The sequence below is a fragment of the Peromyscus californicus genome, unplaced genomic scaffold (assembly GCF_007827085.1).
Source record: "Peromyscus californicus insignis strain IS unplaced genomic scaffold, ASM782708v3 Scaffold_11__1_contigs__length_118956290, whole genome shotgun sequence".
NCBI classification, from domain to species: domain Eukaryota; kingdom Metazoa; phylum Chordata; class Mammalia; order Rodentia; family Cricetidae; genus Peromyscus; species Peromyscus californicus.
This window is the reverse complement of record NW_026294402.1, coordinates 39263239-39277040: the sequence shown is the minus strand read 5'-3', so window position 1 is coordinate 39277040 and position 13802 is coordinate 39263239. Positions and strand designations below refer to the sequence as shown.

Genomic DNA, 13802 nt, shown 5'->3' with positions numbered 1-13802 from the left:
TTCCATCCATCACTGTCTCTACTAAGAAAACTGGAGCAAAGATAAAACATATCCCTTTGTTTGCTATTAACTGCTATGTGAATTTGGCAGATTTGTATATAAGCAAATAATAAAATCCATAACTCTTTATTACTAAGGGTTTATTTACACAATGCTTCAGGCATAATAAAAAATAAGTTACAGTACAAAAGTGTTCTTCGAAAGGAGACACTGAACAAGGCTGTGATACCCCATGAATATTCAGACAAGACACGAGCTGCAAGTTCGCTGGAGACGTTTTTAACTACTTCAGTACACCTATGGAACATACACAGGCCATCGTTTAAAGAAATATCCAGTTGTTGTATTCACAATGGTGAATTATGAAGAACAGGAGAAAACACAGATCTAACTTGTAGCTTCAAAACTAGGTATCAAAACGTTTTTAGGCCAGGATATGGTGGCTCACGCCTTCAATGCCAGCACTAGGGAGGCAGAGGCAGTGGGCTTTCTATGACTTCAAGGCAAGGCCAGCCTGGTCTACAGAGAGTTCCAGAGCAGCCAAGGCTATAAACAGATCCTGTCTTAATTAGGAGAGAGAGAGAGAGAGAGAGAGAGAGAGAGAGAGAGAGAGAGAGAGAGAAAACAACAACAAAAGAGAACTTTTTAAAGGCAGTATGAAAAGCAGAAAGAGAGGTATGGAATGAATTTCAAGACCAAGGTTCACATGTAAATGATGTCAACTTGTTTTAAAGACTGGGTAAAATGTCAAGGTCCTGTGTCTAGAAATACAATCTATTGGAAATTCCAGTTTGTTAGAAGAAGTAATCTGTGCAGCAGTCTAATGAGGATTAAAACATCACATTGTAAAGATTCACTTTTAGATGTTCTCTGTTCTCCCAACAACGCTGTTGTGACTTGTGTGCACACACCAAGGAACTAGATGCAAAGGAGAAATCCACCCCTCTTCTTCCCATAGCCCACTTGAAAAATTTGCTTTATACTCAAATTAAGGGAAAAATTAAATTGATTCATTGCCTTTAAGTAGTTTTGGTATTTCTTTGGTCCCTGCCAAATTCTCCTTAAAACAAGGTGAATTAAAACCAAAAGAACTTTAAAGAATTTCTTTCAGTTCTCACACTTACATAAGACTGTGCAAAATGATCATTTGCTTGGGTTGGCCTTTTTCACAAGTCCAAATTAATTTTAAGTTGTAATACAATAATATCACAGAGTCAGAAAATGAGCTGAGCTCTGCTGAGGGAGACAGAACACAGTAAGCAAGCTGTACTCGTACAAAGCTGTAGTGAGCTGGACGTGGTGGTGCACCTTCAACCCCAGCACTTGAGAGCTGAGGCAGGAGGGCTCTCTGACTTTAAGGCCTGCTCTACATAGCTAGATCTAGACCAGCCAGCGATACATAGTGAGAACTTGTCTAAAAGTAAATAAATATAGAAACAGCCATGAGCGATTCTTTCTGGTAGCATCTGCTGGTATACTGGTGTTCTCGTGACCTTCTGTAGTTACTGTGGTTAGACTTGTACTGTCACCAACAAACCTTGGATTAATTGTCAATAAACCTAGGACACTGAACAAATTCAGTTAAACAAGATGTGTCTATTACTTAAGGACAGCCATGAAAATCAGACTTCCAGTGTGAATTTGGGGTTTGCTATTCATCAAAATGGCTGGGAGGAGGTTTAGCTCACCTTTTTATGATTTAATTTATTTTCATTTTACGTATGGGGGTTTTGCCTGCATGTATGTACATGTACCAGATGTATGCAGTGCCCGCAGACACTAGAAGAGGGTGTCACATCCCCTAGAACTGGAGTTACTGATGGTTGTGAGTCAACATGTGGGTGCTGAACTGGGGTCTTCTGTAAGAGCAACCAGTGCTCCTAAAGGTTGAACAATCTCTCCAGACCCCTTAGCACACTTCTGTGCTGTTCTAAAGAAACTCAAATGTGAGAAGAAATGTCCTGACAGGCAGGCTAGCTGGCTTTCCTGCCCTTTGATGCCAATACACACAGGAGTACAGGAGTCACATCCCTCAGGCATATGGAAGGACAAAAATGTAACTTCCCATTTTACAAAAACTAATACACATCCGCACTCTGGAATTAGGTAAAACCCTAGTAATGAAGGTACACAGGAGTCTAGCGGCGTCTGCTCAGGGAGAGTCCTAAGCTGCTCGGCAGGGGCGTTGCTCATCTAGGCAGGTTTGCGCTGCAGAACTTGCAGGATGACAGGTCATCACTGAAAAAGTTTCCATTGACTTCCAGGGGAACTAATGTCCTTGAAAATCCTCAGCTTCCTGGAACACAAGAGTTTAAAAGGATAATGTCCTTGAGAAGAGTGTAAGAGGAATACCTGGCAGTGCCCATCACACACCCACAACATCCATAACCCCCTCCTCACGGAAAATATTCTTAAGCTTACTCTCCCACTAATTCGATTTTTAATTTCAAAGGACTTACTTCCTGCTCTGTGTTACATGGTTCTCAGATCCAGTGTCTTTTCTTGTGCTGTTTTGTTTTCTTGAGATAGGATCTTACTATGTAGCCCTGGCTGGCCTGGCACTCACGGGTGTAGCCAAGACAGGCCTAGAACTCACAATTGTCCTCCTGCCTCAGCCTTCCTTTTTTTTTTTTTTTTTTTTTTTTTGGTTTTTCGAGACAGGGTTTCTCTGAGTAGCTTTGCGCCTTTCCTGGGACTCACTTGGTAGCCCAGGCTGGCCTCGAACTCACAGAGATCCACCTGCCTCTGCCTCCCGAGTGCTGGGATTAAAGGCGTGCGCCACCACCGCCCGGCTGAAAGTTTTCCTTTCTTTTTGGCATTGTTTATTGCTTTGTTTTATGACAAGTTTTTTTTTTAATTATAGACTTACCTCTACATATTATAACATACATTTTTAAAACTTGTTTTCCTTTGTAATCATAATACCATTATACACTTAATAAGACCTAATAACTCCCTAATATCCACACTCATGTTCATATTCAAAATCTTAATTACAATCTCCATTATTTTTTTTTCAAACAAGGTCTCACTATGTAGCCCTGGATGCCCTGGAACTCACTATGTAGCCCAGGCTGGCCTTGAACTCAGAAGTCCACCTGTCTCTTCCTCTTGAGTGCTGGAATTAAAATCAAGTACTATACCACTATGCCAAGCCCAACCTCCTAACTTTTTGTAATTTATTTAAATTTGTATCTTCTATCAGAAACCACAGGCTACACTTGATGAAATTAGTTTGTTAAATTTTCTTTAAACTTTATTCAGATTTACTTATTTTACTTAATGAGTGTTTTGCCTGCATTTTTGTATGTGCACCACATGTGTGCTGTACCCAAAGAGTTCAGAAGAGGATGTTGGATCCCCTGGACCTGGTTATGGATGTTTGTGAGCCACCATGTGAGTGCTAAGAACTGAACTCAGGACCTCTGCAAGAGCAGGAAGTGTTCTTAACCACTGAGCCATCTCTCTGATCCTTAGGTCACTTGCCACCATGCCATAAATGATTTATAATATAAACCAAACCATCAAATATAAATTTTTTCATTAAAAATGATTTATTGGGGGGGCTGGAGAGGTGGCTCAGAGGTTAAGAGCACTGACTGTTCTTCCAAAGGTCTTGAGTTCAATTCCCAGCAACCACATGGTGGCTCACTACCATCTGTAATGAGATCTGATACCCTCTTCTGGCCTGCAGGGATGCGTGCAGACAGAACATTGTATACATAATAAATACATAAATCTTTTTAAAAAAAAAAAGATTTATTGGGCTGGAGAGATAGTTCAGTTGGCAAAGTGCTTGCCATACAGGAATAAAGCCAAGTTCTGTCACCAGAACCCATGTAAACAACCGGGCATGGTGGCACATGCTGAGAATCCAAGTACTGGTGAAGCAGAGAGAAGCTTTGGTGGCCACACAGCCTAGCTCAAACAGCAAGTGCCAGGCCAGTGAGAGACTGCCACACAGACACACACACAAGAAACCATCAACAACAACAATAACCCAAAGTAGATGGCACCTGAGATTGTCATCTGATCTCCACACGCACGCGCGCGCGCACACACACACACACACACACACAAATGATTTATTCACGTGTTGGAAGTTCATTATCGGTGGTGGTTAATATAACCCCTAAACCTCAAAATGTAGAGTTCTCTCATATGCACAAGCACCCTGAAAGGCGAAGTCATCTACGAAGCTTATAGGAGACCAATCTGCCTTCTAAATAGGAATGTCATTGGCCATGTACGGTGACCAGAGAGATCCATCCATGTGGGAGACGGACTAAACAGCCGGGCAAGCTGAAGACAGAAGTCACCCACGTGTGACCCTTACCTCGCAGTGTTAGTCTTCCAAATATACAGAGACCTTGTTGTCTTGTTTGAGTTTTTCCTCTTCTTTCCTGAAACGAAGAGAAGCCAAACGTCAGGTGAGCAAGACAAGAAGCAAAGGTGGCAGGTCTCAGAACAGCACCAGGTAAGGTACCCGGCCCCAGCCCTCACGCTTTAGGAAAAAGTTCATACGCCTGGAGTCCGTTCAAGCTACAGAGAGCTGAACCGCCAGTGCTGTGTAAGTAATAATACTGATGCCCCTACATGTCCTATAGGTCTGAACTCAGATACTTCAGAATGTGAGAGAAGTCCCCTGAGATTTGATATAGTACGGTGGAAGTTTAATGTGCACACCTGTACTTCACTATTGCGTCTTACTTCCGTCTACGCTCCTCTGCAAAAAGGGGGACTTTTTTTTGGTTTTTGGTTTTTTTGGGGTATTTTTTGGTTGGCCTAGAACGCCTCTTTATTGATTATATTTTCTTCAAACCAGAATGCCATCAATGGGTTCCTTAGATGCTTCCCAAAGAATTACATGTATTTCAGTAAATATTTACTAATTAAAAATAAATAAGTGGGGGCTGGAGAGATGGCTCAGAGGTTAAGAACACTGGCTGTTCTTCCAGAGGTCCTGAGTTCAATTCCCAGCACCCATATGGTGGCTCACAACCATCTGTAAAGAGATCTGGCTCCCTCTTCTGGCGTTCAGGGATACATGCAAACAGAACACTGTATACATAATAAATAAATAAATCTTTTTAAAAAATTAAAAATAAATAAATAAGTGATTCTGAGGTACTTATAAATCCATATGCAAAAGAATGAATGGACACCCTTAATTATATACAAAACTTAACTCAAAATACACCAAAGATATAAATGTAAGAATGTAACTAAAAATATAAAATTCTTAGAAGCGATGGACTTCATGAAAACTGAAAACTTTTATGTCTTAATGGATAATATTCAAGAAGGAGCAGAGAGCTCAGAATGGGAGCAATCTCAGGTAATGTAAGTGAAAGGGGACAGGCACCCTTATAGCTCAACAATAAGAAGACATCCATCTTAGTCTGAGGTTGGGCAGACTATCCGAACAGACACATTTCCAGAGACGTTCTATAAACGGCCACTAAACACCCGGGAGGTGGAGGCAGACCATTAGTCATCACTAAGATGCCAATCAAAATCTCACTGAGACAACACCTCACATCCACTAGAGGGCAATAATGAAAAGTGAATGCTGGTGAGAATGTGGAGAAATTCTAACGTCCATACATTGCTGATAGGAATGTATTGACTGTTACGGGAAAATGGTTAGTCAGTTCCTCCAAAAATTCAATAGTTACCAATGACTTGGCAATGTCCTTTCATTATTGGGAGAATTGAAAGTATGTGTACACAAAAATTGGGATAGAGGATGTTCATTGTGATTGATATTAGTTATAATAGCCAAAAAGAAGAAAAAAATCCTATGTCCATCACCTGAATAGACAAACGATATGTGGTGTGCCCACTATAGTGGAACATCATACAGCCATAAAAAAGAATTAAGTAAGATGGGGAGACAGTTGAGTGTGTAAACTGCTTGCTGTGCAAGGATCTAAGTTCAGATCTCCTGGTGCCATGTAAAAAGCCTCAGGTGTGGTAGTGAACCCCTTTATTCTTAGGTGGAGACAGAAGTATCCCAGAGGCTTGCTAGACAGCCAGTCTATCCAATCAGTGAGCCCCAAGCTCAGTGAGAGATCATGCCTCAAAGAACATAGAGAGCAACAGAGGAAGACACCCAGTGTGTACCTCTGGCCTCCGCATGGGCACACACATGCACATAGCACACACAAAAACTATGAAGAAGTGACTATTTTACAACATTGACAACTTTTGAGAACATACTGAATAAAAGAAGCTAGATACAAAAGGTCGCGTATTTCATGGTTCTACTTATGTTAATGCTCAGGATAGACACAACCCCACAGACAGAGAGCAGGTGAGTAGCTGTCGAGCCGGTGGGAGGAGCGAGGGCTAGAAGACAGGGGGTTTCTCCAGGGGCAAATGCTTAAAAGGTTCTAGAATTGGTGATTATTGCACAACTTTGTGTATATTTAAAAGGGTGCGTTTTCTTTCTAAGGTTTATTTTTATTTTATTTGAGTGTTTTGCCTGTGAATATGTAAGTGCAGAACCCACAGAAACCGAAAGAGGGTGTCAGATCCCCTGGATCTGCAGTCACAGGCAGTTTTGAGCCACCGAATGGAAGCTGGGAACCAAACCCAGGTCCTCTGCAAGAGCAGGCAGCGTTTTTAACTGTTAAGCCATCATGAGTGAATGTTACAGCTTCTAAACTTTATCTCAGTTTTAAAATGTGCAGTGAGCACTAACTGTCAGCACAGCAAACTTGCCCAGCCACCGATTCAGTGACTGCTGAGTGCCTTGCCCTGTGGCTCTTACAAGTGCACTTCCCTTCACAGAGGATTCTTTTAAAGCTGCACACGTTCACTTTTTTATGCTACCAAAAGTCCCACATAATAAATGAATGTCTTTGGTGAGATCTTTTGTAAAATTAAGAACCCTTTTGGATTTTGTTACTGTTGCTGTTTGAAGATTTATTTTGTTTTTAAGTTATGTGTATGTGTCTATCTGGATGCAGGTTTGTGCACATAAGTGCTGGTAATCACAGAGGCCATAGGTGCTTGGAGCCTTGGAGCCTGAGTCAAAGGCTGCTGTGAGCTACCAGATATGGGTGCTGGAAACCGAACTCAGGTCCTCTGGAAGAGCAGTCTATGCTCTTAACCACTGAGCCATCTCTCAAGCCCCATTAAGAAGCACTTTGTAAAGTTATGACCCATGTCCTAATTTATCTGTCCTGTGAAATGGAACTTCTCACACATTTGGTCAAAAGTAAAAGCAACTGTTCAACAGTTGTTAGGCCCCACTGAAAAAAATCCCAAGAGCCACCCCAAGAGTACGAGCAGGCATTCCCACCAGGGCTCACTCAGCCTTACGATTTTATCCCCTCATCTTTATCAGCCCTTTTCGCCCATCGCCTTTTCCGGAAGTGCTGGAAGAGGACCACAGCGATTACTATTATGATCATCACTGCGCACGCAGAGCCAATGGCCACAGCCAGGAAGAAGATCTCAGAGAAAGGCACTGTGAGGAGAAAAAGACAAGACAGAGCAGTAAGTGAGGTGAAATCTAAAGGCAGTAACAGTGCATCTCATCATCAACTAGACTCTCCCTTTCTCCTACTTTTGTGAATAAAATAGCACATCACGTTGTAGCCTTTGGCAGCAGAGGAAACCTGCTCAGACTACATCAGGGCTTCTCTAGTGTGATTCTAGAAGCAGTGACCTCACCATTGGAGAGCTTTGAAGTTAAATTCTCAGGCCCCACCCCAAACATGCTGGACTAGAAGCACTAGGGTAAATTCAGCCATCTGCGTTCGGACATGTCCTCCAGGATGGTGATGACACCCAAGTACTGAGAACCACTGAGTCAGTTAAACTGCCCGGTAATTCAAGTTACTGCTAACCTAGTCAGAACTATGTCCAACTCAGTCCTGAATAACTCTACTCACCCCTTCATTCAGTCAGGCCTTAAAGCACCTACTGTGTTCCTGTCACTATGATAGAAATGGAAGGTCACAAGCATTATCCCCACGGCACTGTGCAGGTGTGTGTGTGTGCGTGTGTGCGTGTGTGTGTGTGTGTGTGTGTGTGTGTGTGTGTGTGTGTGCGTGTGTGCGTGTGTGTGTGTGTGCGTGTGTGTGCGTGCGTGTGTGTGTGTGTGTGTGTGTGTGTGTGTGTGTGTGTGTGTGTGTGTTTTCCATCCCCCAGGAAGACAGACAAGTAAAACAATAACCCTAAGAGCCAGAAAGGACATCAAGAGAATGTCTATGCCAGGAGTTTCCAGCCTAGAATCCATCAGGAAGGCTAAAGAAGTTCCAGGGGATCCAATGCCTTCTTCTGGTCTCTGTGGGCACCAGGCACACAAGTGCTGCACAGATACACATGCAAGTAAAACACCAATACACATACAACAGAGAAATGGAGTCTCTGTAAGTGTACATCCATTTCTTGGTTTTTGTTTGTTTGTTTGTTTTTCCTTTTCCAGAGCTGAGGCCTGAACTCCAGGGCCTTGCACTTGCTAGGCAAGCGCTCTACCACTGAGCTAAATCCCCAACCCCCATCCATTTCTTTTTTTTTTTTTTTGGTTTTTCGAGACATGGTTTCTCTGTGTAGCTTTGCGCCTTTCCTGGGACTCACTTGGTAGCCCAGGCTGGCCTCGAACTCACAGAGATCCGCCTGGCTCTGCCTCCCGAGTGCTGGGATTAAAGGCGTGCGCCACCACCGCCCGGCTCCCATCCATTTCTTAAAGTAAGGAAACAGAGCCATGGCTTTCTGTAGGCTCTCAAAAAAATAGCGATTCTGACAAGTTAAACCACTGCTTTTTTTTGTGTTGGTTTTGTTGTTATTGTTGTTTGCTTTCTGTTGTTTTTGTTTGTAGTTTGGGTTTTTTGCCTAACCTATCAGAAAAAAAGCAAAAACAACTGAGGTCTGAAGATACTGCATCATTTCTTTCAGTGCTCAGACGATTTATGTAGACCACACAGCTTTCTCTTGGTAGAGCCTGGAAAGACAGCTTTAAAGTGATCTGGGTAACAGTGACAGGAAACAATCACACCCCTTGACACACAAAGATGTTTTAAACAATGCTGTGTGTTAGTTAAGAACACACACCTCCTCAACTCTTAAGAAGCTGAGTTAGGAGGATCTCAAGTTTGAGGCCAGGCTAGGCTACATAGAGAGAGCTTTTCTCAAACACACACATATGCATGAGAGCTAGCTCTATCTTATTAACTCTGTGACCTGGGTTATTTATTTATTTTTATTGAATCTCAGTTTCCTCCTATGTTAAGACATAACAATATCCATTTCTTGGATGCTTATAAAAAAAAAAATTAGCCAGGCAGTACTAGCACATGCCTTTAATCCCAGCACTCAGGAGGCAGAGACAGTTCGAGGCCAGCCTGGGCTACAGAGTGAGTTCCAGGACCGGCTCCAAAGCTACACAGAGAAACCCTGGGGGGGAGGGCAAAACCAATTCCTATAAATTGTGCCTGCCCATAATAAATGAGTCTGGAGAGATGACTCAGCAGTTAAGAGCACTGGCTGCTTTTTCAAAGGACCTGGGTTCGATTCCCAGCACCCATAGGGCAGCTCACAACTGTCTGTAACTCCAGTTCCAGGGAATCTGACACCCTCTTCTGGCCTCCATGGGCACCAGGCACTTAAATGGTGCACAGACATACATGCAAGCAAACCACCCATGCACATAAAATAATAATTTTAAAATTGTTCTTAAAAGAATAAATAAAATGTATCTTGTGAAGCTCCTGACAGTCGGGAGCACTGAGTGAACACTGGGGACCATTACTGGTACTGTGTCAGGATTAAATGAGATAGTGTGTGCCAAGTACTTTGGATTGTGCCTGGCACACAGGTACTCAATACACATCTGAAATAAATGAGAGAATAAACTGACCTATTGTGAGTCTTTTTTTATCAGAATTACTTCCTGTCCCTTTCAGGATCCCAAGGCCATTCTTGTCACAGATTCCTCAGATCTCTTTACTTTGTTTCCATGACCAAACAAAGCCTTTATTTTTTCACCCCAGGACTCCTCAGTCTCTGAAGTTCCCAGCCCTGAAGCCCGAGGCCCTCTCTCCCTTTCAACATCACAAAAGATGGCACTTTTTTTTAATTTACTTTTTTTTTTTTTTTGTCAGCTCTCACTTCCTAAAACCTACCAGTGTGCACCACGCTGAGCCGGATCGACCCTACCAGACCATCAACGTCAGGTGGGTTCTTCACCTGGCAGGTATACGTCCCATTGTCATCGAACTGCAGCTTCCAGAGGATGATGGAGACATCATACCGCTCAGGGTTCCCATCCCAGACCACCCGGTCCTTGAACCGTCCGCTCATGGGTCTGAAGGGATCCATATGATAGTAGAACACCTACAGAGAAGAAAGGATGATCTCTCCCACTCTGTACGGGGCGGGAGGCTGAGATAGTGGGGATGGAAGAGAAGCCTCAGCAAGTCTGACCAACACTCCAGCTAGCTCCTCGGAACACTCTCTGGCTTCTCTTTTCTCGGATCTATCACTCTCTGTCCCAAGAAGTGATTCCCAACTTAACCCCAGGCATGTGGCCCACACAGGAAAGGCAAGGGGGAAAAAAAAAGGATTGCCTTAATACAGTGGTTCTCAACCTTCCTAATGCTGAGACCCTTTAATACAGTTCCTCATGTTGTGGCGCCCCCCAAGCCATGCTACTTGAGAACTGTAATTTTGGTACTGTTATGAATCGTAGTGTAAATATCTATGTTTTCCTCTGATGGTCTTAGGCGACCCCTGTGAAAGGGTCGGAAGATCTCGAGGTTGAGAGTCGCTGCCTGAAATACACCCTAGTCAAGGGTCTGCTGGAAGGTGAAGAATCTACTTACAAACTGCTCACGGCCCCCATCTCGAGGACGGAAATTCCACGTCACTGTTAGGGCATCGCCCACAGGGGCAAAGCTGGAGAAAGTGCATTTTAACCGCACATCTGTCCCGTTGACTGCCTCCAGGGCCCCGGAGGTGTAAATCTCCACAGCTGCTGCAGGGCGAAGGGCTGCAGGGAAGGAAGGAAAAAGGTTAACATCGGGTGTAGCGTTGAAGGAAAAAAAAAACGCTGACACCTTCCAAATAAGCCAGCCTCCAAACTCACTTCACCTGAGGTCTGCATACACTCCCACCTACACACAACCTTGACCCTCCCATCCCGAGGGCCAATTAAAAGTTCTGCCCAGCAAACTACCTGGTGCGCTCACTTTCTTCACAGCCTCACGGTACCAACTTCAGAACTATAACCACAAACTACAAAGATCAGACAATAAGACGGAAAGCAGAAACAAAAAATCCAAACGTTGGTCAGACATGGAGTATTAAGATCAAGCAATAAAGCATATGTTTTAAAAAAAAAAAAAAAAAAGTCTCCAGGCAGGTACGTTTTCCAGCATGCAGACTTAGGACTGCGCAGCTGCGCTTGCCTGCACCCCTGGAACACTTACACCACGTGGCGTATTTACAAGTTCGGAGTGTGCATTGGGGCCGCTTCAAAACCACAGCGGGGCTCTCGCTCTGATAATCTAGGTTTGCTCCGTGGTGCGGCAGACAAAATCCTCCCACAGAAATCCAAGGGCCAAATCTAGCCAGCAGCCCGAGGCTGAGAGCAGCTACACAAAGATGGTGTGTAACCTGAGATCAGAAAGCCCTGTCTGTGCCTGAATCACGAGCGGCCAAACACACCTAAACCTGTTTGCCCAAAGCACTGCCCCAAAGCAACCCACCGAACTGAAGTTTCGGGGCAGTCTGGACTAGAACGAACTGCAGCCGGGTCTGGGGCTCCCAACAGCGCCCTTGAGACTTCTTCAAGCCATGAGCTCTATCTTTACACAGAGTGGGCGGTGGAGGTTAAAAACTAGAAGCCCGCCAGTTCTTACCTGTGAGCTGTAAGCCCAGGAGAAGTGGAAGCACACGCGCGGGGCACTTTCCATACATCAGGGAAAGCCAGCCGTGGCCCCGGAGGCCAGACCCGGCAGACCCAGGGCTCCAGCACCCTGCCAAGGCCAAAGCCAGGACGAGCGGCCACCGCAGTTTTCTCCCAGAGAGGTCCGAGTCCCTCACCTACGGGAAGGTGCACAGCACAGCCAGCCAGCCGTGACTCATCCCGCCCCGGCCGGTGCAGCGCTGGAATGAAAGGTGGGGCCTCCGCACCCAGCTCCCTCCTCCCGGTTCTCCCGCCCGCCCTCCTCCACACTCCAACCCTCTGCTCAAAGGTCTCAGTCTCCGTGGTCCTCTCTTTACTTTTCCGTTCATCTGACCGAGGCCTGGCCTCCGGATGGCTTCAGAAGCAGCCAGAGGAGGTGGTGCCGATTTGAAATGTCCCAAGCTGCTCTGGGCTTGGCCATACACACACCCTTTTAAAATAGGCTATAGTCTTGCCTAGGAAGTGAGCGTAGAAAATAGCTTGCTGTGATTCTCGCCCTCAGGGCTACATAACCTAGGGACCGGGCTCAGTGCAACTCCCAGAAAGAATGGAGTTCCTTCGGCCCCTCTGGGAACCCAGTCCCACCCATGACGCCGGCAGTCTTTCCTGAGACTCAGCAGAAAGAAACCAAACCAATCTCAAGGCGGGATCCTTTCCCCGGTCAGGACAGCTCTGGAACCTCAGCACAGTTTGCAAAGTACTTTCCTGGTTATCCTTTCATCTCTACAACCCTCTGGGAAGGGGTACCATTTTAATAGGGAAGAGAGTAACAGCCCAGGAGGTAAGCAATTGCCCGGAATCTTTTTGAGTTTTATTTTACAGTTTGAGACAGTCTCATGACGTAGCCCAGGCTGAACTTGTGACGCCATTACCCAACTTTGGCAATACTCAGGGATTAAACCCATGACCTTGCATTTACTAGGCTAGTGCTCTGGCACTGAGCTACACCCACAGCCCTATGGGACTCTTTCTGACGGGCATGTGTTCTCTGCCCACAAAACAAAGTCTGATACGGGTGATCAGACAGTGAACTCTCAAGCAATTAGTCATTCAGAAGGAAAACCTTTCCTGGGCCCACTTTTAGGACAGCCACCTATGTGAGAGGTCTAAGACGTCGAGATAAAGGGCTTCCTCCTCTAAGAGTCCCAGATTAAGGACACAGCAGCAAGCTGACCAAAACAGAAGACCAAAGACCAAAGACAGCACGCAGTTAAAAAGTGGGCGGAGGCAGCTCTGTGAGTATTGGCACCACCAAGCCAACAAACTGGCCACCTGAGTTCTCTGTGGAACCCACACAGTGGAAGGAGAGAATCAATCCCTGAAAGTTGTCCTCCGACCTCCACATGTATGTTAAGGTACGCATGCACACATGAAAACACACACACACACACACACACACACACACACACACACACACACACACACACACACGTTAAAATGTAATTAAATATTTTTAAAGAAGTAGGCCAGATGGGGGATGGTGCCCTGAACACAATCGAGTTGCCCTTATCCTTGGATTAGCTATCTAGAAACTTTTTAGTGACTCATGGTCTTCTAGCTGAGTCCTGGAACAAAGGGTGCTAGGAAGGGAAACAAGGGCCAGGTTGAGTAGAAAAATAAAGAAATATCAGGCTAGGGAGGGGTACATACAGTTCGAGGACAAAGCTTGTGCACGAGACCTGTCAAGTGGGCCATAAAATAAAAAAGACAAAATTTCACCCAAATGAACGTAGAAATGAAGAAAAAAGAAAAGCACGGGAGAGGCGGAACAAAATGGGTAGCCACACACCCAAACCTACTCATTAACTTGAGGAGCCCAGGGGCTGCCCCAGCTGCATGCTAGCACCGATGTGTTACTGCAATGAGTGTTTCTGGAAGAGAA

General features: G+C 44.8%; 1 protein-coding gene across 1 annotated transcript; it reads right to left on the bottom strand.

The window, feature by feature from the left end:
- Nucleotides 1-123: 123 nt before the first annotated feature.
- Mpzl2 (myelin protein zero like 2) lies at nucleotides 124-12181 on the bottom strand. The gene is made up of 6 exons (XM_052758682.1): nucleotides 11874-12181; nucleotides 10836-11002; nucleotides 10137-10347; nucleotides 7330-7477; nucleotides 4337-4403; nucleotides 124-2296 (listed from the first exon to the last, which is right to left on the bottom strand). The coding sequence occupies exons 1-5, from the start codon at nucleotides 11929-11931 to the stop codon at nucleotides 4346-4348; spliced, it is 642 nt and encodes a 213-aa protein (XP_052614642.1). The 5' UTR covers nucleotides 11932-12181; the 3' UTR covers nucleotides 124-2296; nucleotides 4337-4345.
- Between the last annotated feature and the right edge of the window lie 1621 nt (nucleotides 12182-13802).